At 45.1% G+C, this 25425-nt stretch overlaps 1 protein-coding gene across 7 annotated transcripts in view; it reads left to right on the top strand.

Moving 5' to 3' along the window:
• Positions 1 to 23480, top strand: part of PHLDB1 (pleckstrin homology like domain family B member 1) — a 137595-nt gene extending 114115 nt beyond the window's left edge. For 5 of the 7 annotated variants that reach the window (XM_085875868.1, XM_085875873.1, XM_085875871.1 and 2 more), the window contains 9 exons: positions 5085 to 5240; positions 11463 to 11573; positions 11918 to 12011; positions 17699 to 17846; positions 18383 to 18434; positions 18584 to 18736; positions 18950 to 19169; positions 19918 to 20003; positions 21467 to 23480. In XM_085875868.1, the coding sequence (XP_085731994.1) occupies positions 5085 to 5240; positions 11463 to 11573; positions 11918 to 12011; positions 17699 to 17846; positions 18383 to 18434; positions 18584 to 18736; positions 18950 to 19169; positions 19918 to 20003; positions 21467 to 21601 (1155 nt within the window). In that variant the 3' untranslated portion in view covers positions 21602 to 23480. Of the gene's footprint in view, positions 1 to 5084; positions 5241 to 11462; positions 11574 to 11917; positions 12012 to 17698; positions 17847 to 18382; positions 18435 to 18583; positions 18737 to 18949; positions 19170 to 19836; positions 20004 to 21466 lie in introns of those variants that run through there. The other 2 variants (XM_085875870.1, XM_085875872.1) reach the window with 2 other exon arrangements.
• The last annotated feature ends 1945 nt before the right edge of the window (positions 23481 to 25425 follow it).

Here is a 25425-nt window from a genome sequence, read left to right as displayed (position 1 = left end):
GAACCACTCGCTCAGGGTGACAGAGCATGAACCACTTTCTCAGGGTGACAGAGCACGAACCACTCGCTCAGAATGACGGAGCAGGAACCACTCGCACAGCATGATGGAGCATGAACCACTCGCTCAGCGTGATGGAGCACGAACCACTCGCTCAGGGTGACAGAGCACAAACCACTCGCTCTGGGTGACGGAGCACGAACCACTCGCTCAGTGTGATGGAGCATGAACCACTCGCTCAGGGTGACGGAGCACGAACCACTCGCTCAGGGTGACTGAGAACGAACCACTCGCTCAGGGTGATGGAGCACGAACCACTCGCTCAGGGTGATGGAGCACGAACCACTCGCTCAGGGTGATGGAGCACGAACCACTCGCTCAGGGTGACGGAGCATGAACCACTTGCTCAGGGTGACGGAGCACGAACCACTCGGTCTGAGTGATGGAGCACAAACCACTCTCTCAGGGTAACGGAGTATGAACCACTCGCTCAGGGTGACAGAGCACGAGCCACTCCCTCAGGTGATGTGGCTGGCTAAAGCGTCCGCAGTTGGTGCGAGAAAGTAAAAGAGCAAGTAACAGAGGTTTGGGAGGAGAGTGCTGCATTTTATTTGGAGGGGGGAGCAAGGCGAGGAAAGACAGACAGTCAGCGAGTGGGTGAGTGAGGGGGGGATGAAAAAACAAAAAAGAGATGGGTGAGGGGTGAAGGTGGCTTTGCAAAGAGAGTGATATGTTATGCTTAATGAACAAACGCAAAAATAACAAGTCTGAAGACGACGATGGTTCACGAGCGGTAATTGGTGATGTGGATTGTTTCAGAAGTCAAGGATGAGACAATGTGATAATTTTTGACCAAGTTATAAAAATGATCAACATGATGTGGTACGAGTGACAGGTTATTAGCTGCAAAATATCGAAAACCCGGTTTCGTTCAACAACTTTCAAAATTTGACCTTTGCATAACCTTTAATGGTCACGCAACAATGTTGTCGACATTAAAATAAGGAAACAGGATACGTGCTACAGCTTATTGGAGTTTGTTCGTCGAAGAAGGTCGAAAACCCGGTTCGATTCCCACAACTTTGAAAATTTGACCTTTGTGGCCTTTAAAGGTCAAAGGTCAAGGATTATGACCTTTTGGTGCAAAACTTCCTCTGGAACATTCCAGGAACAATATCACGTCATATAGGTTATATATCATTTTGCACTCCTCGGATTATCCATACTTTTATGAAATCAGCGTAAAACAGTCTTGAAGGGGCGCCACGGGCAAGGTGTTCGAGATAGAGCAAAATGGCTTCAAGACTTTAGGTGGGGAATGACCTCAAGATTATGCATAAAAAATATTGCCATCCGAGCTCTCAAAGTTTGGGCGGATGACTTTTATGTCAATATTCGCAATTTTCTAAGTTTTTGACCTTGTGACCTTGACCTTGGGACGAAAATGAAAAATCGGACAATGACAAGTTTTAGAAAATTCATTTTGCTATTCAAATACCGAAGAACCCATTCCATTCACTCAATTCCCTCGGAGAAGATAGATTTTTAATCCGACTAGCCCACAAAGGGCGTAGCACGCCCTCATCCAGTAAAACACAACTGGACATTGATATCGAACACATAACCAAGTTTCATCAAGATCGGATCAAAGTGCACGGAGTTATGCTCTGGACAGACAGACACAAAGACAGACATAACGAATATAGTGGTCACTCTGGCTGGTGCTTGTGAACCAAAAACTCATGTCAGAACAGCTGTATACACAACAGAATTTGTAAAGTAAACTGCTGGCACATCTGCAAAAACTTTGACATCCTAGTTCCAGAAAATTTGCGGGAACATTAACGAAAAGCATGGACTGAAAATAAGGAAGAACCGCTCACGTACTACCTAATGATCCCATTGAGCGTGAACATCAAAAACAAAGCATTGCAATCAGATATCATACTTTGGTACAAACAAAGAGAGAAGAAGGCATTGCTAAGTGAGGTGTTAATACCAGTAATTTTTGACTAAACAATGCAGATATCAAAAAAGTGACCAAATACCAAGACCTCAAGAATGAAGCGAAAAGATCCTGGAAGCTGAAGAATGCCAAAATTGTACCAGTGATAGTTGGAGCTCTCATCCAGAGAGCAAGACTGGAAGCACCAAGAACTTGAAGACTCGGACTTTCTTCCTCCCGCACAGGTCGCGGCAGCGCCACACCCCATGATCCAGTCAATCCATGACTCCCCAGGCCCGACCCAGATGTCTTTTGACCTCTGACTCACAGCCAGCAGAGACATGAATATCACTGCCAAAGTAAGTGAATCTCTCCATGACCTCAACATCCTCACCACAAACAGGCACAGACAGGATAGCAGCATTCAAGATGTCATTGAAAGCCTGGATCTTAGTTTTGACCCAGGAAACCCGTAATCCCAGCAGCTCTGACTCCTCATTCAGCACCTCGGGGGCCCCCAAAAGGATATCTAGAGTCTCCGCAAAGATAACTGCATTATCTGCGAAATCAAGGCCAGAGATCTTGACATTCCCAAATGATGCACCGCAACTTGATCTCTCCGACATTCTCCCCAGAATGCAGTCCATACAACCGCTGAAAAGTGTGGTGGCCAGAACACACCGCTGACAAACTCCAGTACCAACAGGAAATAAGTCAAAGATGGTATCACCACATCTCACAGCTTTACAGAGATCAACATAGGCTGCAAGCAGCCCTTGCTGAAACTCTTGTCTGCGTTTGGTGAGGACCCGAAGAGCAAGGATATGGTCAATCATTGACCTCTTTGGTGTGAAGCCTGACTGCTCTGGGTGCTGGTGTTCAAGCAGATGGTGGCGAACCCTATCAAGAATTATCCGAGCAAAGACCTTGCCCGGCACTGAGAGTAGCGTCACCCCATCGGTAGTTGTTGCAGTCTTGAGGATCACCCTTCCCTTTCCAGAGAGGGACAACAAGGCCCCTCTTCCAGTCAGTTGGGATGATGCCTGTGTTCCAGGCAGAGCACAGAACTGCATGCAACGACACGAGTACAGCATTTCCACCAGCCTTGAGAAGTTCAGCATGGATGGCACAGATCCCTGGAGCTTTACCCCCATTTCAACCGGTTCACCGCAGCCAGTGTTTCCACAAACGGAGGTGGACCATAGTTGATTGGAGGGTCAGCAACAGATATTGTAACACCCCTGATGTCCAACTCAACAGCTGGTGGATCAGCCTGGTACAGCCGCTCAAAATAACTGGCCCAGCGGGCCTTCACTTCGGACTCCTCTGTCAAGATTCCACCACCCTCTGCTCTGATTGCAGCACATTGAGGGACGGGCTTGGAGGAACGCAATGCACGAATTCCCCTGTAAGCAGGACGAGAATCACTTGAACCACAGATGATGCTCTACCCCCTCACAGATTCCTCACACATAGGCCTCTTGTCCACCCTTGGTGCACGTTCAGTTTTACGCCTCAGCTCCCTGAACAGCTCAGCTCTGCCCTTCAGCCTGGTCCTGTGACTCTCGTCTTTGGTATCCAGTTTCCCTTTAGAGACAAAATTCTTCTTTGCCCGACTGTGAGTGTCAAGCCATCCACCGGCAACATCAAGGACGGTGGTCTTGAAGGTACTCCACAACTCTTCAGGATCCCCCAAAGCAGCCAGACTCCCCCCAAATCCCCACTCAGCCTGTTTGCAAAATTCTTGGCTACCCTCTCATCCTTGAGCTTGTCAACATCCAGCCTAAGCTGGGATGGTACCATTCTCCTGGATTTATGCTGTAACTTTGGAGTTGCTACAACAAGCCTGTGGTCATTATTGAGGAACTGTGCACTCCAGTAGACCCTGCAGTTCTGGATCATCCTCCAGCGACCGTCAACAAGCACATGGTCAATCTCCTTTGCCACACCGCTAGCGTTGGAATACCAAGTCAGCGATGAGCCTGTGAGTGCTGAAACCATGTACCGGCCACCCTAAGTCCATGACTTCTTGCAAAGTCAAGGAACTTAGTGCTATTCTGGTTCACAGTTCCAGACCCATGGGGACCAACAAATGTCTTATAACCATCCCGATCAATTCCAGTCGATGCATTGAAATCCCCCAAGACAAGAAGAGTGTCTCGCCTGGGGCAATGATCAACCACAGACTTGAGCATTGCATAGAACCGAAATCGAAAGCTCGGTTACTTTTTCCTGAAACAAACAACCAAGCAGCTTGGAGAGTGCTCGCCATGTGGCTTAAGCACTCAAACAAGCACTCCAACGTAACGGTGCCTTTGGCAAGCAATTGGCAATCAGCGAACCGTCATATGCAACATACACCTCCCGGAGACACCTGAAATGTCACATATGTCCAAATTGGACAAACGAACACTTTTCTAGGAATCGGTACTGCTTGTAAGTTCGATAAAATTTTGTAATTCTGCTTAGTTTAAGAAATTCTTACAGTGATCACATGTGCAGAAATGAAATAAAGCAACGAACGCTGACGTCTCCGGGCGTTTATATGCTTTGCAATGTACCCAGCGATTCGTAGCTATGATGAACAGCCTGTTCCAAGTCACGGCATGGTTGAGCAGGACAAAACATGGTGGCTTCAGACCCCAGCGAAGTTACCGAGGAAACGCCTGAAGGCCCCAGACAGCAAGGTGGCTGAGAATCAGCTGATGAAGGATATAATGAAATATGGGCTTAAATTACCTTCAAAATTGGGTGTTTTAATTAACCCAAACATCCAATTTTCACTCCTGCACTTCCTTGGAGTTCTCTTTGTTTGCATGGAAAGTTTTTGGCTGCTACGTTTTATGGTTTTGGAGTTATTGAGGAGACACACATTGACACACACACACACACGTGCAGGCCACAACATCAGGCATGTCAATGAGGTCGGTTATTATTTTGAATAAACGAAATGGAAATTTTAAATGCACGAAATGCAAGATTTGTTTCCTTCACGGCTTCATCTAAAAAATTTCCTCACATGCACCATCTCTTTCACCATTGGTAGGTAAACATGGTATTCAGACACCTCTTACCGCTCCCCGTGCTTTCAGGATTGTCTTTCTGATTCATTTTTCCTCCATCACTCCCCACAATTCCATAGGAGTGGGAGAAATGGGAAAGCTGTGTCCGCACTTTTGAAGACCAAGAGTTCCGCCAACTCGAGGCTGAGAGCAGACATGAAGAGGACGAGGAAGCAACTTTGCAAGGTCTCGTGACCCAGCTGGCTGAGAGGGAAAGAAGCATTGCACGGCGGAAGGTAACAAGTTGAGAAGTATTGAGAAGTACTTTTTGTTTCAGTTGTTGTTTGAATCCGGCACTGCTTTTTGTCCAGTGACTAATTACTCTGTAAAATTGTTATTTTTACCCTCGCCGATGGAGAGGGTAAAGCACTTGGATCCGTTTGTTTGTTTGTTTGTTTGCCTGCACAAAATTCATTTGTTGTAATACTTTAAGTAAAAGTAATTATTAAATAAGTTTGTATAAGGATATTGCATTGCTGTGTTGACTGACTCTCTGGATACAACTTTGAGGTTGTGGGTCCATTGATGTTGAGTAATCTGCTGATGCGGACCTGCGACCGGGGTTGTGGGTCCATTTATGTTGAGTAATCTGCTGATGCGGACCTGCGACCAGGGTTGTGGGTCCATTTATGTTGAGTAATCTACTGATGCGGACCTGCGACCGGGGTTGTGGGTCCATTGATGTTGAGTAATCTACTGATGCGGACCTGCGACCGGGGTTGTGGGTCCATTGATGTTGAGTAATCTACTGATGCGGACCTGCGACCGGGGTTGTGGATCCATTGATGTTGAGTAATCTACTGACGCGGACCTGCGACCAGGGTTGTGGGTCCATTGATGTTGAGTAATCTGCTGATGCGGACCTGCGACCGGGGTTGTGGGTCCATTGATGTTGAGTAATCTACTGATGCGGACCTGTGACAGGGGTTGTGGGTCCATTGATGTTGAGTAATCTGCTGATGCGGACCTGCGACCGGGGTTGTGGGTCCATTGATGTTGAGTAATCTACTGACGCGGACCTGTGACAGGGGTTGTGGATCCATTGATGTTGAGTAATCTACTGACGCGGACCTGCGACCGGGGTTGTGGATCCATTGATGTTGAGTAATCTACTGATGCGGACCTGCGACCGGGGTTGTGGGTCCATTGATGTTGAGTAATCTACTGATGCGGACCTGCGACCGGGGTTGTGGGTCCATTGATGTTGATTAATCTACTGATGCGGACCTGCGACCGGGGTTGTGGGTCCATTGATGTTGAGTAATCTACTGATGCGGACCTGCGACCGGGGTTGTGGATCCATTGATGTTGAGTAATCTACTGACGCGGACCTGCGACCAGGGTTGTGGGTCCATTGATGTTGAGTAATCTGCTGATGCGGACCTGCGACCGGGGTTGTGGGTCCATTGATGTTGAGTAATCTACTGATGCGGACCTGCGACCGGGGTTGTGGGTCCATTGATGTTGAGTAATCTGCTGATGCGGACCTGCGACCAGGGTTGTGGGTCCATTGATGTTGAGTAATCTACTGATGCGGACCTGCGACCGGGGTTGTGGGTCCATTGATGTTGAGTAATCTACTGATGCGGACCTGTGACAGGGGTTGTGGGTCCATTGATGTTGAGTAATCTGCTGATGCGGACCTGCGACCGGGGTTGTGGGTCCATTGATGTTGAGTAATCTACTGATGCGGACCTGTGACAGGGGTTGTGGATCCATTGATGTTGAGTAATCTACTGACGCGGACCTGTGACAGGGGTTGTGGATCCATTGATGTTGAGTAATCTACTGATGCGGACCTGCGACCGGGGTCGTGGATCCGCCGTTTGGAGAGGTTCTGGGTTGAAAGGATTGAAATCTCGATGATAAACGGTGCCCAGTTGATGATCCGGGCAGTTGGGAAATCAGTCATTTCCTTGTAAGTTAAGGTTATAACTTCAAATAAAATAGCTTTTGTAAGTACTTACCAGTACATAGTGTGTGTGTGTGTGTGTGTGTGTGTGTGTGTGTGTGTGTGTGTGTGTGTGTGTGTGTGTGTGTGTGTGTGTGTGTGTGTGTGTGTGTGTGTGAGTATGTGTGTGTGTGTGTGTGTGCGCGCGCGCTTGTTACGTCTGACTTTCTTCTTCGGACTACAGTGCACTAATTGGTCTTTATTTTGATTCATCATAATTATGATATGCCTGGTGTTGGCTTAATGGTTAGAGTGGTGGGCTTAGGATCTGAGGATCCTGAGTTCAAATCCCACTCGGCTGTTGAATTAATACCAGGTGGGGTTGACTCTGCCTGTCATCCTTCCGAGGTCGGCAAAATGAGTGCCAGCATGCTGGTATCCTGTGTCGGAGTGGCGACCCGTCCAGAATTGTACCCAATAGCCAAGGAGACTGCTTAGGCAGCACCAACGCTCTGCACAGAGTATGGTCCCAGTGGATGGATAATTATGATGTCATAGCTTACATGGTGTGGCAGGCATGTTGGAAAAACGAAAAAATCTTTGGACCTCTATCTCTAAACCGGCACCGAGGAAAAAATTGAAACTTGGCACATGCCAAGTACTCTCTCATGGGGAATGAGTGTGATTAAAAAAAAAAATGACATAATCGATGCCTTCGTTATGACATCATAATTGCATATGGAGAACGCTCTATCTGAACAGTATGAAAAATTTTGAGGGTCATCTTGGGATAAAATGGTCCACAGAAAAAAATTTGATGACATCATTCGTCATGTGATTCGGCAGCCATATTGGGTTTTTTTTGTTTCTTTAAACCTTCAAAAATCTTCTCTGAAGTGGCTGAACAGATCAAGGCGAAACTTTACACGTATGACCGCCTATCCACGAGGAATAAAAGGTTTGCACATTTGACCTCATAGGCCACATGGTTTTGCAGCCATATTGGATTTACCCTTAAACCTATAAAAATCTTCTCCAGAACGGCTGGACAGATCGAGGGGAAACTTCACACAAATGTTCCCCAAGCCATGGGTGTATCATTTTGTGAAGGAATAATTGAAAGGCCACATGGTTTGGCAGCCATATTGGATTGAAGAAAAACATTAAATCATGTTTTCTCTGGAACTGCTTAATCAATCGGCATGAAACTTCAGTATTATGATGTAGTTATGTTGGGGAATCCAGGTTTTAAATTTTGACCTCATCGGACACATGGTCTGACAGGCAGAATTATTTGATTTTTTTTTTCACCCCTTTGAATGAGGCTCTCTTGGCTGTGCCTGGATGGGTTTGAGGGTGGAGGAGTTGCAGCTGAAATGTGAATCCTATCCAGGTTCCTCCTGATGACTTCATCTTTGCTTTTTTCTTGTTTGGGTTCCTTCTGATTACTCCAATGCAGGACTGTACCTATTTGGTCTTCCATTTGATTTGAATTTAATCTATTTTAATCCCATTCTGAATTCAATTGAATAATAATGAAAAATCTCATGGGTCAGGGTCAGGTGTCTGAACAAAGCGGGGTTGCATCAAAGTGGGACGTCTTGGTACCTGGTCATCACTGCCAGCAGTTATAAAGTGGCAGTTCTAATTATGTCTATTATTAATTACGTAACACACCAGTACATAAACACCATACAACAAAATGCACCACACAAAACAAGTCCTGGCGAGGGTCTGCAATCAATGATTGCTCTTTCTCGTTTTGTCTATTTTTTTCCTTTTCTTTAATTGATTCTTTGATTGATATTAATTCATGGTGATGTGCCTTGATAGCCGTGGTGAAGGCTTCCTGCTTAGGAGAAAGAACACTGAATTAAAACTAACGGTGAGAATTCAATAACGAAATGTTCCTTTACAGGGAACTTCGACGCAGCAGGAGGCCATTTGGCCCATCAAAATTTGTCCCTAGTATTTCCAATTTATCGTTGTTTCTCCACATCTATCCTTTTTAAATGTCTAGCAACAGAGCAACACATATCATTTTAAGCTCACCTGGATTTTAGTCAGGTGAGTTAATGCGATTGAGCAGTGTCCGTAGGTGAGTGAATGAGTCAAACACTTCAGTCATTATTGCTTGTACCACACAATTTCGATTAAAGTTGGCCACAAGTTTCATATCTGATGCCTCACGAAGGTGTATTGACTGAATCAAAATCTGCGCTCATTAAGGGTTTTACCGGCGGGGGGGGGGGAATTTAACCCCCTCCCCCCAATAGGTATTTGCTCTCTTCTCCAAAACTTGACACACAATTTCGATGAAATTTGACCGCAGCATTCTTCACCCATGATGTTCCAAAATGTATTGACTGCATCAAAATCTGTGCTCATTAAAGGAGTCTACGGGGGTTTTCTGACCCCCCCCCCCCAATATAGGTATTTGCCCTCTTCTCCGAGCTACAAACAGAATTTTTTATGAAACTTGACCACAACCTTCATCACCCTTCAGCAGGCCAAAGTTTGTTCATGGCATTAAAAAAATTCAGGGTCTAAGGGGGTCTGCGGGGGATTTGAGAGACTGTTGCTCGTGACCCAGGTGAGCTTCAGGACAGGTGGTCCTTTTTTCAGTCTTTGGTTTGACTTGGTGGGGGTTGAGTTCGAACCACCGTTTTACCAGACTCAGAGTGCATGCCGTTACAGCACTAGTCAGATATCTTTGTAAACCTCCGCCATCTTCGAAGATGGATGGAGGTTACTGTTTTCATCCCTTTCTGTTTGTTTGTTTGTTTGTGAACAGTATTACGGAAAAACTCCTCGACGGATTTCGACGAAACTTGGTGGGGGGGGGGGTTAGGTATGGTCCAAGGATCATGCCATTAAATTTTGGACTTGGTCCCCCCCCCCCACAAAAAAAAAATTGTTAGAGAAATTTTTTTTTTTTTGCATTTCTACATGTTTTAAGTGATTTCCAACACCCCCCCCCCCAAAAAAAATTGTTACCGCCCCAAAAAAAAATTGTTAGAGAAATATTTTTTTGCATTTCTACATGTTTTAAGTGATTTCCAACCCCCCCCACCCCAAAAAAAAATTTACCCCCCCCAAAAAAAGAGAAATTTTTTTTTTTTGCATTTCTACATGTTTTAAGTGATTTCCAACACCCCCCCAAAAAAATTGTTACCGCCCCAAAAAAAAAATTGTTAGAGAAATTTTTTTTTTTTGCATTTCTACATGTTTTAAGTGATTTATGCCTGGTGTTGGCTCAGTGGTTAGAGTGGCGGCTTGGGATCCGAGGGTCCTGAGTTCAAGCCTCGTTGCCCGCTGAATTAATTCACCAGGGGGTTGACTCAGCCTGCCATCCTTCCGAGGTCGGCAAAATGAGTACCAGCTTGCTGGGATGACCGAGTCATTCAAGTATCCTGCGTCAGAGTGGCGACCTGTCCAGGATTGTGCCCAATAGCCAAGGAGACTGCTTCGGCAGCACCAACGCTCTGTACAGAGTATGGTCCCAATGGACCTGTAAGTGATTTCCAACCCCCCCCTCCCCCCAAAAAATTCCCCCCCCCCCAAAAATAGAGAAAATTTTTTTTTTTTGCATTTCTACATGTTTTAAGTGATTTCCAACCCCCCTCCAAAAAAAATTGTTACCCCCCCAAAAAAAATTGAGAGAATTTTTTTTTTTCATTTCTACATATTTTAAGTGATTTCCAACCCCCCCAAAAGAATTGTTTGAGAAATTTTTTTTTGCATTTTTACATGTTTTAAGTGATTTCCAACCCCCCTCCCCAAAAAAAATTACCTCCCCCCAAAAAAAATAGAGAAAAATTTTTTTTTTGCATTTCTACATGTTTTAAGTGATTTCCAACCCCCCTCCAAAAAAATTGTTTGAGAAAATTTTTTTTTGCATTTTTACATGTTTTAAGTGATTTCCAACCCCCCCCCAAAAAATTGTTACCCCCCCCCAAAAAGGAAATTTTTTTTGCATTTCTACATGTTTTAAGTGATTTCCAACCCCCCCCAAAAAAAAATTGTTAGAGAAAAAAATTTTTGCAACTTTTTTTTCAACAAAATTTCGATTTTTTTTTTTTTTTTGCATTTTTACATGTTTTAAGTGATTTCCAACCCCCCTCCCCCCAAAAAAAAATGTTGGAGAAAAGAACTATAACTCTCAGCACTGTTGACATATTTAATGAATAAGATATAAGGTTCACTTGAGTGACCCAGCAGTATTGGCGGCGGAGGTTTTGCACTCTCCCGAGTGCTCCCCTTCTAGTTCTACCTGTGATAATGGCCAAACCGCCTCCATGAGCTTTTAAAATCACTTCAAAAGCAATTAAACAAATAAATAAATCGAGATCCAAAGTCACGTCTTTTGCGTCTTCCCGTTATTCTTGTAGTTGTGGAGATGTCTGGTTCTATACTTCCTCCCACAATCTCAAGCGTCTTTCTCTCTTCATCTGCATATCTATGGCCAGTTTCTTTGGTTCAACCAATATGAATGTGGTTCTTCACAACCGCGTGCAGTCATGGAGATGTCCATTCTCTTGCACGTCTTCTCCCTCTTCCCACACAGGAGAAAATGGTGACACTGAAGAGGGAGGGCTGGCAGTTGAAACGCGATTCGGAGCAGGAAGAAAACAAGTTGAAAGCAGAAAAGTGTCGCCTCCTCAAGCAGCTGCAGCGGGTGCAGTGTTTTGTCATTTATTTTCAAATGTCTTTATCAGTGATATCATGCCAAACATCGTGTGAATAACTTGCACCTTAGTTGAGTATCATGCAGGCTCCTATAACAGAGGTTGAGTGTTTTTTTTTTTCTGTATGAGCCACAGCTTGTGTCCCCATGGCTTTGCTGTGTACTCCATGTTCTCCACATGATTCACAATCTGTTTTTTTTTCTATCTCCATCAGTGGCTTATTAAGTTTTGCCCCCTTTCCCCCCACATGCCCACCAGCACCTACTCCCAACCCTTCCCTTTCTGCTTTGCCAAATCCCTGTTTGGTGCTTCATTGAAATTCCACTATCTGCAGGTGAACGGAAACTGTGCTTTTCAGAAAGGTGCTTTAACAACCATGAGCAGGTACAACCTGGGGAATCAACTCATGTCTTCGTCGTCCCACAAAGGTAAACTGTCTATCTAATAAGACCCTTGTTTGCCCGTCCTTATGTCCGTGTGTAACATTCCTTTCCACCTATTGGTTGGACGGCTGGCCTGACTCCACCGACAATTGTAACCTTAAAAGAAAAAAAAAGAAAAAAAAAAAACTAGCCGAAACCCCGTCACAGACGGATGCTTCAGAGTTGAAAGTTGACTATTGCCACTATGTGCGATGCACTCTTACAGGTACGAAGTTCCTTTCAGTCCAGGTCCTTTTCCTTTTCCTTTCCTTTCAGTCCTTTCCCCACTGTTTTGTCCCTTCCACTCCCGCCCCTCTTGTCTCATGCCTCCTTGCTGTGAGTTGTGTGTTAGCTCTCATACGAGCCTCGACCAAGGTATACAAAAAAAAAAAAAAAAAAAAAAAGGTCACAGTACCGAGAAAAACGTGACGCGACCGCGAGGAGGAGCACAAAATTGGTCCTTCAGTATTAATATATAGATAATAATAATAATAGAAATCCCGAGGGTACCAAACGATTGTACGGCGAACAGTGAATACATGGACAGTCCTGAAAACAATGTAGGACATGCTGCAAGTATCGAATGAAGAAGTAGTTTTGCTCGTGGCGGCCGGTGTCGACCTGTTTCGGTGGACGGGTAGAACAATCGATGACATGAACAAGCCATTGATCGAGGTATGCCAACCCCCGTGGGAAGCATGCGTAAGCTAACGTTTCAGGCATGAACCCCCCTCTGTTTTACTCCGAAGAGGGGTTAACGCCAGAACCGTCAGTTTCTCTCTGCATCCCACGGCAGTTAGCATATTTCCATCAACGTCTTGTTTATTTCATCCATTAATCCTGTGAATATGTCAATGCAAACTTTGCCTTTTTACTGTTAATAATAATTATGGTTGCTAATTTGTTGATTGAAAATAATGATTACATTGAAATAAGAGCGAGAGATGAACCTTCAGAGTTTAGGCTTTATTCCATTTGATTGGAGCCGCTTCTGTGGACACACCAGGAAATACAGGTTCAGCTAGGAGTACATAAGCAGAAACGTATACATGTGCAGTTAACCATTGCAGACTAATCCGCGTAAGCACGGAGTTCGATATAATCTCCATTCTCACCAGTCAATGAGCACCTTCAGTTAACGAGCATCAAGTGGACAGCCGATGTCAATAGCAATGCCCCGGGGACAATCCACTCGTGCCGCAGAGACATCCCCTTATACGCGAGACGCACAACATGTGATCCCGCGTCATGTCCCTTGATTCACGTTAATTCACCACATTCTCCTCACCTTTAAAATGTAACTAGGGGCCCATCTTACACACCATGATTGCTTTAGCACTATAGGAGTATACATTTCAAGCAACGCGGACTAATTGATCTACAGAAGCATACATGCCAAGCAGTGATTATTTTGAGTTGTAGGAGCATGGAAATGAGCATCGATATATGATATAATGGGCATATAGGAGCATGAGCAGCGAGAATGCCGATAATCCCCTTTACAGATTGAGTCGTCGAGGGGGCCTTATTCGTCGACCTCTCCGGGAGTAAACGGCAGTTTCACTTGAGGGAGACTCCCGATCCTCTTGGTGAGCCTCGACTTGTGCCGGGGATGACTCCTCGATCGCTCTCGGGGGGAACACGGCAGCCCCGTCGCCTGGCGGAGTTCCTGGGGGGGAAATGTCAGAAGGAGGAGAGCCAGGAGGTGGTGTACCGGCGGGAGGAGTACCGGCGGGAGCCAGATGGCGAACCGACACAGTGGTCTCCCTGCCATCCGGGAGCCTGACATGAGCATACTCTGGATTAGTGTCAATGAGTTCGACCCCCTCCACCAGCGGTTCATACTTGCTTTGTCGTACCGGGCGTTTCATGAACACTGTACCGGGGTGGGTCAGCCAGTTGGGCACCGTTTGACTGTCAACATAACGTCGTTGGTGAGTAAACATACGTTCGTGAGGAGTGGCATTTGTGGACGTGCAGAGCAAAGAGCGTATGGAATTCATTGCGTCAGGAAGAGCAACCTCCCATCGCTCGGGGCCCAGTCCTCTCGATTTCAGCGCCAGAGTTATGGCTTTCCAAATAACTCCATTATACCTTTCCACCTGCCCGTTTCCCTGTGGGTTGTAACCCGTCGTTCGACTAGTTGCTATGCCGTGCTCTAATAGGAATTGTTTTAGCCCGGCCGACATGAAACACGGCCCTCTGTCTGAATGTATGTACGAAGGTCTCCCAAACATAGCGAAGACGTCAGAGAGACATTTTACGACAGTGCCCGATGTCATATCCGAGCACGGAAACGCGAAAGGGAACCTTGAATATTCATCAACAACGGTGAATATGTATCTGTTGTCTGTCTCGGTGGGCAGGGGCCCTTTGAAGTCGATGTTTAGTCTCTCGAAGGGGGAAGTAGCCTTGATCAGTCTGCCAGATGCCGCGCCAAAGAATCTGGGTTTTAGTTCAGCACAAACAGGGCATGAAGCATTCATTTGTTTAATATCTTCAACAGAATAGGGAAGATTTTGTCTGCGTACGAAATGTGCCATCCTGGTTACCCCTGGGTGGCACAGAGACACATGGAGGTCTTGCAAAGCCTGACTGATTGTTGCCGAACTGTAGACCCGGGAGAAGGTATCTGCAGCAGGGTTTTCCTTCCCGGGCCGGTAAACAATGTCGTACCTGTAGCAGGCTAGGTCTATCCGCCATCTCATAATTTTTTTCATTCTTAATTTTCCCGTTATTTTTCCCATCAAACATGAAAGCCACGGATCGTTGGTCCGTAACGAGCGTGAAGTGGTTTCCCAGTAAATAATGTCTCCATTTACGCAGCGCTTCGACGATGGCGTACGCCTCCTTCTCTATTGCCGAGTGTCTCTGCTCGCTTCTAGAGAGAGTTCTCGAGAAGAAAGCGACCGGCCGCCCAGACTGATTAAGTGTTGCAGCTATGGCGTGATTTGAAGCGTCGGTCTCCACCACGAAGGGCACCGAGCTGTCGATCGATAAAACCACGGACTTACTGATATCATCCTTGAGATCGTGGAAAGCTTTCACGACAGCGGCATCTGGTGGAAAGTTTTTGCAATGCACTAGGGGATGTATTTTCTCGGAGTATTGCGAAATCCATCTTGCATAGTAGTTTAACATCCCGATCACCCGGCGCATTGTCTGCAAGTCCTGAGGTGGTGGAAGCTCACGGAGCGGGCGCAATCGCTCAGGATCAGGCTTAATTGTGCCGTCAGCTATCGTGTAGCCGAGAAGGTCAATTGACCTTGCCGAGAATACGCATTTCGTAGTTGAGAGTCAGATTATATTTTCCAGCAATGCACAAGAATCTGTCCAGATTCCTATCATGTTCCCTCTGATCCCTACCGCACACTGTGACATTATCCACGTAAACAAAAGTGTCTTCGAGGTTTTCATCTGAGATGATGTCGTCCATAACCCGTTGGAAGCAAGCTACTCCATTCGTGACACCGAATGGTATCCTTCTGAACTGGTAAAGGCGCCGCCTGCCTGGAATGCAGTGTACGGTTTGTCTTCCTCTCGGATGGGAATTTGATGATAGGCGCTTCGCAAGTCGATGGTACTGAATACCTTATAATTGGCCACGCGTTCGACCATCTCATCTATGCGCGGCAGGGGTAGGCGTCGAGTTGGGTGAAGCGATTGACCGTTTGGGAATAATCGACAACCATCCGTCTCTTATGGTTCTGACTGCTGGTTACTAACACCTGTGCGCGCCATGGCGAATCGCTCGGTTCTATAATTCCCTCCTCCAGTAATCGCTTGGTTTCTGAAGTGATGAAATTCATGTCAGCAGTGGTATATCGCCGCGATTTGATCGCTATCGGTTTGCAGACCGGCGACAAGTTAGCGAACAGCTGGGACGTCACCTCCGCAGTGGTCAGCGCATTTAAAATTAGGACGAGGCTTGCTTCCTCCAAAGGGTATTTCGATGCTCGTGTGCTGCTTGAGGACATTATGACCCAGAATTACGTCTGCGCACAAATCACGAAGCACCAGCACCTTTACATCCCGATGCGTGTACCCTTTTACGTCCAATTCAACATTGCAGTACCCTCGTACGCGGGATTGTAGTGAGGTGGCGGCCATGCATACCGTATTGTCAGTCGGGTGGATCACCCATTTCCTGCCCTTCACTAGCGAGCTGTTGACGAAACTTTCAGAGCTACCGGTATCAATCAGTGCCTCAGCCATATGCCCGTTAATTCGCACGTTGATGATAGCCTTGGATAGATTCCCCGGGAGGCTGCAGTCAATTTATTTTGCGAGTAGAGAGCCGCAGAAGTGGGTTTATTCCTCCTTAGAGTACATTTACATACCCTGGCACAATGCCCTTTCTTGTCCCAATTCATGCATGTGGCATCTCTGGCTGGACATTTTGACGAGGATGCCTTTGTACCCACAAAAGAAGCATTTACCGACCGGAGCAGTTGCTGAGGAGTTTGACGAGGTCTGGGTATCCGGCTCCTCGGGTGTTTCTCCATCCCTCATGTCTGGCTGTGTCTGTGCCAGTGGGGTTCCTTGGGTTCCCATCGTAGCAGCGTTCATGAGCAGCATCGGTGTCCCAAATGACTCAGATTGCTGCTGAGCCGTATCCATCGCTCGAGCCTGATCGACTACCTTGTCAAGAGTGGGTTGCGCTTTCTCTAGTAAGCGTTGCCGTATGTGGGCTGATCTGAGTCCTTGGATGAATGCCTCCCGTGTCGCTTCCTTTCGGTGTTCCTCGGCGCTTACGGCCCGGAAGCTGCAGTCTTTTCCCAGCTGATTCAGAGCTTGCAGGAACTGATCGATTGTCTCCCCGGCTGCTTGCTTGCGTGTGTTGAGAAGATGTCGTATGTATACCTCGTTCTTGGGCTTCACGTAGAGCGCCTGCAGTACGTCAATCGCTGCTTCGTAAGTGTCGCACCCCGAGAAGAGCCTGTACACGCCGGGCGAGACATGATTCACGAGAGCGGCAAATTTGTCAGCTCCCTCCGCGATGATGGTCAGATAGTGTGAGAAGGAACAGAACCAATGTGACCATTTCATTTCTGCGTCAGTCGCGTTTGGGTCTGCGTCGAACCTCTCTGGTTTGTAGATCTTGTCCATCTTTGGTTGAGAGAGCCGAGAAAATCAAATGGAATAAATTGAAATAAGAGCGAGAGATGAACCTTCAGAGTTTAGGCTTTATTCCATTTGATTGGAGCCGCTTCTGTGGACACACCAGGAAATACAGGTTCAGCTAGGAGTACATAAGCAGAAACGTATACATGTGCAGTTAACCATTGCAGACTAATCCGCGTAAGCACGGAGTTCGATATAATCTCCATTCTCACCAGTCAATGAGCACCTTCAGTTAACGAGCATCAAGTGGACAGCCGATGTCAATAGCAATGCCCCGGGGACAATCCACTCGTGCCGCAGAGACATCCCCTTATACGCGAGACGCACAACATGTGATCCCGCGTCATGTCCCTTGATTCACGTTAATTCACCACATACATGAAGATCCTTCGAACAAATGGACGTCAGCACTTCTCACTGATAAGTAATAGGCGAGTAATACTAATCAGGCGAGTAATACTCACTGTACTGCGATCACCGTGTGATCCTGACCGTGCAATTTGAAGGAGAATTTGATAAATCGTGGACGTTTGTCTTGTTTGATCATGTTTTTGTCTCGAACACGGCAGACTTACGAGGAGCCCGAGATTTGATGCTGTCCCTCAACTCACTCCGCCGTCGTGGTGATGCTGGTGGAATCAATCATCAGTTCGATACTTTGAGCCTGGAAAGCTCAGATAGCCAGGGAACTAGTCCTTCACCGGATGATGAAGGCAGGTAGGTCATTACCCACGCCATCAGGTCGAAACTGTTAAGAGGAAAGGCTTGTTCATGTCCCTTTAATTCCCTGACTGAGGATCGAAGTATCTTCTGGTCACAAACCATTTGGACAATCGGGCTCACAGAATAGCACAGAGCTCAGTCGCCTTTAAGCTGTCTAGTCTGGGTTATATCACCAACCCAACAATAAACCATCACCCGATGATTTCCTGGTGGGTTGTTTTCTCAATGAGCACGCCGTCCTTCGAAAGGGTGTTAATCTGGGTGTCCTATCTGCTGGCATTTGCTGCTGGTGGGATGTGAATATCTTCTCAAAATAAATATTCCATTCGGTGTCAATCCCATGGCCAAACACCAAATCCCTGCCCTGATTCGGCGGGATGAGGTTGGACTGCATCGACGGCAGATATCGTCAGACAAGATGCAACCAGCATGCAGAGGCTGCATCATATGCATGAATGAATGAATGAATGAATGAATGAATGAATGAATGAACAGCCAGTTACTGACAATCGTGTTTTCTCACCGCACAGCACAAGTGGTGTTGAGGGGTTGAGGCTGCAAGAAGGAGAGTCAGGTACAAAGGTAACTGTTGAATCACTGCTCATGCTCGTTTGCAGCTTTGAAGTCAAGGTGCTTTCTGAAGTCGCTGAACGCAGGAAGGGATTTGTGTTTGAGGAACAAAGCTGTTTGATATAATCAAGTGGAACGCTTGTTGAACATGTTTTCCGCAGGAGGGAGACACTGAAAAGCTCGCTTTTCGGGCAGAACTTGAGGCTCGACTCAGGCATGTGGGTACTGCGGGGGGCCTACCCACCCCTCCTGCTGGAATGACAACTTGGGAAGAAGCGAGAGATGTTCGACTGAGAGAGAAGCAGAAAACACAGGTGGTTACAAAACACCTTTCGTAATGGTACAATTGCTGATAAGTGGTGGTGAAATTGTGATAATGTCATTGTTTTATGGATTAACGGTCGAACCATTCTGGAGCATGATTTTGCATCACATTAGTGAACTTGTGACCTTAGGAGGTCCTGTTAGGTAAAGGTGTGTGGACCGTTTTTGCTATAATTGCTGTCACCGACACCACCGCCACCTAGGCAAGGCCGCTTACACGCTACCTGCCTGTACGGAGTGTGGATTTTGACTTGCGTGCTCACATTGAGGCAGGGGGTCACGCCGTAGCTGCATGCAGTCACCTCTCCGTGACCCGTCATACCTGTCGTGGTTCACTCACCAAAATGGGAGGCCGGGTGCGCTCCTGGCGTCGCCGCTGGTTCCTGTTTGACCGCCTACGTCGCACGCTTTGCTACTACGCTGGTACATTTTCATATTTTTTGTATATTATAGCTCCTGGTGGAGCGAAATCATTGATGGATTTGGGTGAAGGTAACCAGAGATTAGTGTTTCGACCATAACATCGGTCGTTGATCTGGATGGAGGAACAAGAGAGAGAAGAGAGATTTTAGTATTGTGTAATTTGGAGGTCCAGGGATTTGTATCATCGTCCAGAGTGGATATTTGTGGACTTGAGAGTGATGGTCTCGGCAAAGACCTTATCTTTGGAGCGTTGGGATGGTTGGGGGGGGGGCAGGGGATGGGGGAGTGCTCCTTATTTTTCTCACCCCCCCCCCACCCCGAGTTGATAGAGAGAGCATGAAAGATGTGTTTTAAGATTGTTCGAGTGAGATGTTGGAAGCACCATTGCTTTGAATTGTTCGCACCTTGCCAATAATTGCCTGGCTTGGCTCATTCTGGTTGTTGCTTCCTGTTCTGCCGATGCAACGGGTGCGTAGAATGCAGAACGAGTCGGATGATAACATGAATGAAGCATTTGAGCAACAGACAGATGAGTCAGGCCTCCTATGAGTGCCCAGCAACAGTCCAAAATACTTTGGTAGAAAATGTTTTGCTGGCTTTGATGACCAAATAGAAACAAGAAAAACTCCAAGTTTGATCTGAAGTTTGGTTTTACTCTCTTTGTCAGAGCTAGGTCTCTCTTGCATGGTATGCTCAACCACAAATACTTGGTGACAGCCGGCTCACTGTGCTGTACTCTCACGTGCAGACAAACACGAGACCAAACTGAAGGGAGTCATCTACTTCCAGGCTATTGAGGAGGTCTATTACGACCACCTGAAGAGTGCTCACAAGGTCAGTCACAAATCGCACACGACAACAGCTGCACGTAAACTTGGGAAATTTGTCAGGTTAACGATGGTCAACAGAACAGGTGTACAAGAGAGCAATGGACTGTGGGAAAAGGGACACCTCAAGCATTGAGAACAGGACACCCGTGTGGAAAGCGTTCGTCCTTTTCACCTCGTTATGAAAAGTGTGCTTGTGCTGTTGGGTTTTTTTTATTTATTTATTTTTAAACCATCGCAGACTTTGCTGTTAATTATATCACCCGAGCAAAAGTCCATGGTAAAAATACCACGATACAAAAAAAAAAAAAACATTAAAAAAATTAGTTCTTGTGATGGTTTAAAAAGCTCAAAAATTGGAGGTTATGGATATTTCTTAAGAGCAAATAATTTTTTTCAGGAGAGATGGAGGCAGCGGTCTGTTGCGCATACACTGCCTAGGTTAAAAAAAATTTTGTTTGAAAAAAATATACTTTTCTCATTGGTTTGCATTAAGCGGAATCAACTTTTACTTCATTTTTTTTCTCTTTCTGAGGAGTGTTTATTTATATATATATATAGATTGGGTGTGCATGATAAAGCAAATGCATTTAACAATTACAATCGTTTAAAAGTTGTCATGGCAGCAAGAGCATTTCACTTAACGGAGTGGGTTACAACTGTTTGTTGCTGTCTCGGAGATTTATTTATTTATTTATTCGTTTGCAGCCTATGGCTGCTTCATTGTATAATTTTCTGGGGGCACTGCTGTGCCGCTGATGCAGTGCCCCCCTATTACCAGTAAGCTGGTACTCATTTTGCTGACGTCAGAGGGATGACAGGTTGAGTCAACCTGCCTGGTGTAAATACAATGGGCGACAGGGGCTTGAACTCGAGACCCTAACATCTTAAGGCAGCCACCGTTTCTTTTCTTTTTTGTATACTAAGTCGAGGCTCATGCAAGAGCTAATACACAGAAACATATAACAAGGCAGGAGACAAGAGGGGCGGGAGAGGGAAGCACAAAATAGTGGGGAAAAGAGACAATAGGAGATTTGTGGAAGGGAGAGGGATGGGGCAGGGTACACAAGATAAACAAGGTGGATACTACAGGGACTTTCAGGAAGGAAAACAGGGAACTTGAAGGAGGTGGGTTTGGGGTGGATTAGCGGGGATAGAAAAGATCAAGATTTTGGATGGGGGAAGATATGAGATGGTGGTGAACAGCTGTTTTAAAGACCTGGAGGGAGGAGTGGGATTGAAGAGAGTGTGGGAGTTTATTCCAGAGGCAGGAAAAAAGAGGAATAAAAGAGTGAAGGTGAGCAGTAATTCTTAATTTTGGTAGTTTCACCAAGTTTCACCAACCTTAATCGTTAAGCCAATATCACGCCTGTCTCAGAGATGAGTTATGTAAACTCTTATATTTATGCTCACTGGGTTGCCATATTGAAATGACTTACAATGATTGACTAAACTGTCTCACGTTCACAGAGTCCAAACACAGCGCTTACATTCTGCCTGAAGACGCACGACAGGACCTACTACTGTGTGGCACCTTCCGCCGATGCCATGCGCATCTGGATGGACGTGCTCGTCACTGGGGCCGAGGGTAACACGGCCTTCTAGACTCAGTGCTTTAGTTCAAGTGTAAAAGCGAGACATCGGGTCACAGAGCTTCCACGGGATCGGTACAACCGACAATGAGTTACTTGGTTTCAAACAAGTGCGTTCAAAGTTCTGGCAGTCTTGCGCCCATTGCGTCATAAAGGCTACCTGGCACCTGTTGGGTTGGTCTCGCAGTTAGCTCGTGGTGTGTGAGCGCACGATTAGATACGCTGGTCTCTGCTATGCAAACTAATCTTACATGGCTGATCTTCTTCACTGCCTTGAGGACAAATTGGTCCTACTAATTGTCAATCGATGCTGACTAGGTACGAAAAAAAGGCAAATTTTCTGTTGCTGATGTTTTTATTTGCCAACGATCACAAGTCATATCGGAAGAGGAAGTATAAGAAGCACCCGAGGATTATTGACCGATACTGACCGGGCAGGAAATATTAGGATGAGATGAGAAAAACTTGTCGTTTATCAGTATCAGTTGTTAAATTGTGGAGGCGTCTTTTTCTACTTCTTCTTCTTCCAAGATGACTTGCAACTGTTTTCGTCAAATGGAATCACCTGTAAAAGATAATTTATATTGTTTTCTTCCACCATAAATGGCTTTAACAAGTACATATGGAGCCAGGGTAAGTCTTAGTCAGTAACATCTCCGACCCGGTCAGCATTGGTCGGTAATGAGTAGACCCCAATACGAGCATGCATCCTTCTAAACTGAATGCCTCACGTACGAGAGAAGTGTGCTCTCAGCTTGCTGCTTCCTCCGTTTTTATTAACCCGTTTATAATCACCTACGAAGACTTTATTTTTCACAAATTTGTATCGCTCGTGTTTTTTTTTTCCCAATCCCTCTGTGCTGCAAAATTATTACTTCCTATTGGACCTCAATCGTCTCGTATCTCGACAGTCGGAGCTATTTTATATTCCTATTGTATCGTTATCATAGAAAGTCAGCTTTTCACTCTTTTAAACTATTTATTTCACCATTTCAAACTGTCATAGAGCTTTGCACGAGTTGTAATTGAATGAAAGATGCTATGAATGAAAAAAAAAAACCAGAGAATGTTTGAGATGAAATGCTTTACAAGGACATAGAATTGTATTGTGACATCATGAATCCTGAAAGAATGGTATCGGAACATCATCAATGCCGTAAGAATTGTATTGTGATGTTATCAATGCCTTAATTGTATCGGAACATCATGAATCCCGAAAGAATTGTTTTGTGATGTCATCAATTCCTTAAGAATTGTCATGGGACATCATGAATCCGTAAATAATCGTATTATGACGTCATCAATGCCTTAAGAATTGAATGCCATAATAATTGTATTGTGACATTGTCAATGCCTTAATAATTGTATTGGAGCATAAAGAATCCCTCAATAATTGTATTGTGACGTCACCAATGCCTTAATAATTGTCATGGGACATCATGAATCCCTAAATAATTGGATTATGATGTCAGCAATGCCTTAAGAATTGTGATGTTATCAGTGCCTTAAGAATTGTATTGTGACATCATCAATGCCTTTATTTAAATTAGGAACAGTAATTAAAATCAAATGCACTCCACTTGAGAATGAGTTTTGGATTCGTATTAAAAAAAAAATTAAATAGGCCAATTATATCGACCACTTGAGAGCAAATAACCAAAAACAAGGGATATTTTGAGACATTTAAACAATTACTTTATCGAAGGTAAAAGTAATAAATATTGCCATTTTGCACCTAAATGTGATGCAAGACTATGCAAGAGGAAGAAAACTGCATACCCATTGCAGATATATCTCACATTTACAATTATCCTGTAATCTTTTATCTCCTGTCATTGAATTTTTTTATTGATCATATATGAAGATGAAATATAAATACAGAGATAAAAGTGTTGAAGTGGTTGTGTATTTTTTTAATTAACACTATGTGCACGTTATTCACCCACGAATCACCGATCGTGCGATCTGTGCGACGCTCGAGGGATGCAAAAGACGAGCGCACGCGATGCCTGGATTTGAACCTTGCACGATGCGGATCATTGGACGACTATAAATTGTGCGCCCATGAGACCACCTCGCTATTCTTCACCGTCGGAACTGCCATTGTAGTTACGGTGCATTTGAGAATCTCCGGATTTACGTTGAGGCGATATTTAAACAGAGGTTTGAATTGATATCGATACTGTATTTAACCGACAAACACAGTCCGTGAAGCTGTCCAAGCCTCGGTATATCTATACTATAAAATGAGCAGAGCAGTGTGTGCGTCTGTGCGCATTCCACCCATTGGTTGGACAGTTCTCCTGACTCAGCCCGCAATTTCTCTACGACGGCCACCATATTTCTATACTCCATATAGATCCAAGGTTTCATAGGCTTCTTTTATAAGGCTTGCACTTTTTGACACTCTCACGGCTTCACCTTAACTCAAATTCGATTTCTAATTTAATTGTACCTCGATTACATCTATCCATTACTAACTATTAGAATGTACCTTTTAGATTCTTATTAATTACGTACTTGCAGAAGCCCGTGGTAAAAATACCACGATATTAAAAAAAAAGTAGCCTTTTATTCTTGCACGAGGTGAAAGAGCTCAAAAAAAAGGGGAGTTATACATTTCTTAACAGGAAAGAAAACAAGTCGAGGCACATTTAAAGTACACCACCCCATTACAAATTAATAAATAACATCCTCCAGCGCGTGACATTGCCGGGACGTCGTCGGCGCCTGGTGATGACGCCTTGCAGCACATAGAGATGGAATGTGGAGGGAACGGTGTACAATAATTGGGAGGGATTGATTAATTTGAAGCAACTTTTACTCATAATTTTTTTTTTCTCTCCAAGGAGCATTTGCGTTTCAGGGTGGGACAGACAGACGAGAGAGACAGCATAAACCAATCTATTAGTGCAAAGCCCATCAAAAATGATGGGGCCAAGAGCATCCCACCTATCACCACCATAAAAGCACAGATGTTAAAGATTATAACTCAACAGGCTTGTGGATTTACTTTGTTTCATTACTAAAAGTCAAGTATGATTATTATCTCCAGCACCGAAGGGGAAGGAGGTAATGTTTGCACCCCCTTTCTGTTTGTTTATGTGGAGGATATCTCAAAAAAGTTGTGGACGGATCCGCATGGAATTTTGTGGGCAGGTTCGGTGTGTGACGCGGACGAACCGATTAGATTTTGATGAATATCCGGATCCGGATGCTGGAATTTTTAAAGTGATTATTCACCATTGAGAGATAGGGTCAAAAACGATTTACAGCACAATATCTCAAAAAGTTGGAGACGGATTTGGATGAAACTTGGTGGACATGTTGGGCGTGTGACCACGACAAATTGATTCGATTTTTGGTGAAGATCTGAATCGCTATCTGGATACGAGGATTATTTAATTTTTTTAGTGATTCTTCACCATTGATCGGGCCAAAAACTATATAGTGCTGTATAGCATGATATTTTGAACATGTATTTGGCCCGATATGTTCTCGTGGATCAGGCATTATGTGGCGGAGGTATGCGCTCTACCAAGTACCCTTCTAGTTTTAGAAATGCATCATCAGTGACAACGGAATTTCAGATGACAGATTACAGTAATTTCAAAGTAAAATGATTCGCCACCCAAATGTTTTTTACTCATGTGTAAAAATTACTAATGTCTTACCTAAAGTATTATAGTTGTGAAAACAATCGGCATGGTCATGAAATCAACCCAGGTTCAGGTGCGTGTATTAAAAGTTTGACGGCATAAATTCACCTTTCCCGAGTGGAAACAAAATGGCGAATGGTGCAAACACTAATACTGTGTGTGCTCCCTTTCAGTGACC

This window comes from Eptatretus burgeri, chromosome 3, assembly GCF_056783735.1.
Source record: "Eptatretus burgeri isolate ZD-2024b chromosome 3, Ebu_testis_v1, whole genome shotgun sequence".
NCBI classification, from domain to species: Eukaryota; Metazoa; Chordata; class Myxini; order Myxiniformes; family Myxinidae; genus Eptatretus; species Eptatretus burgeri.
Note: the sequence above shows the minus strand (reverse complement) of the source record. Positions and strands in the feature narration are given on the sequence as shown.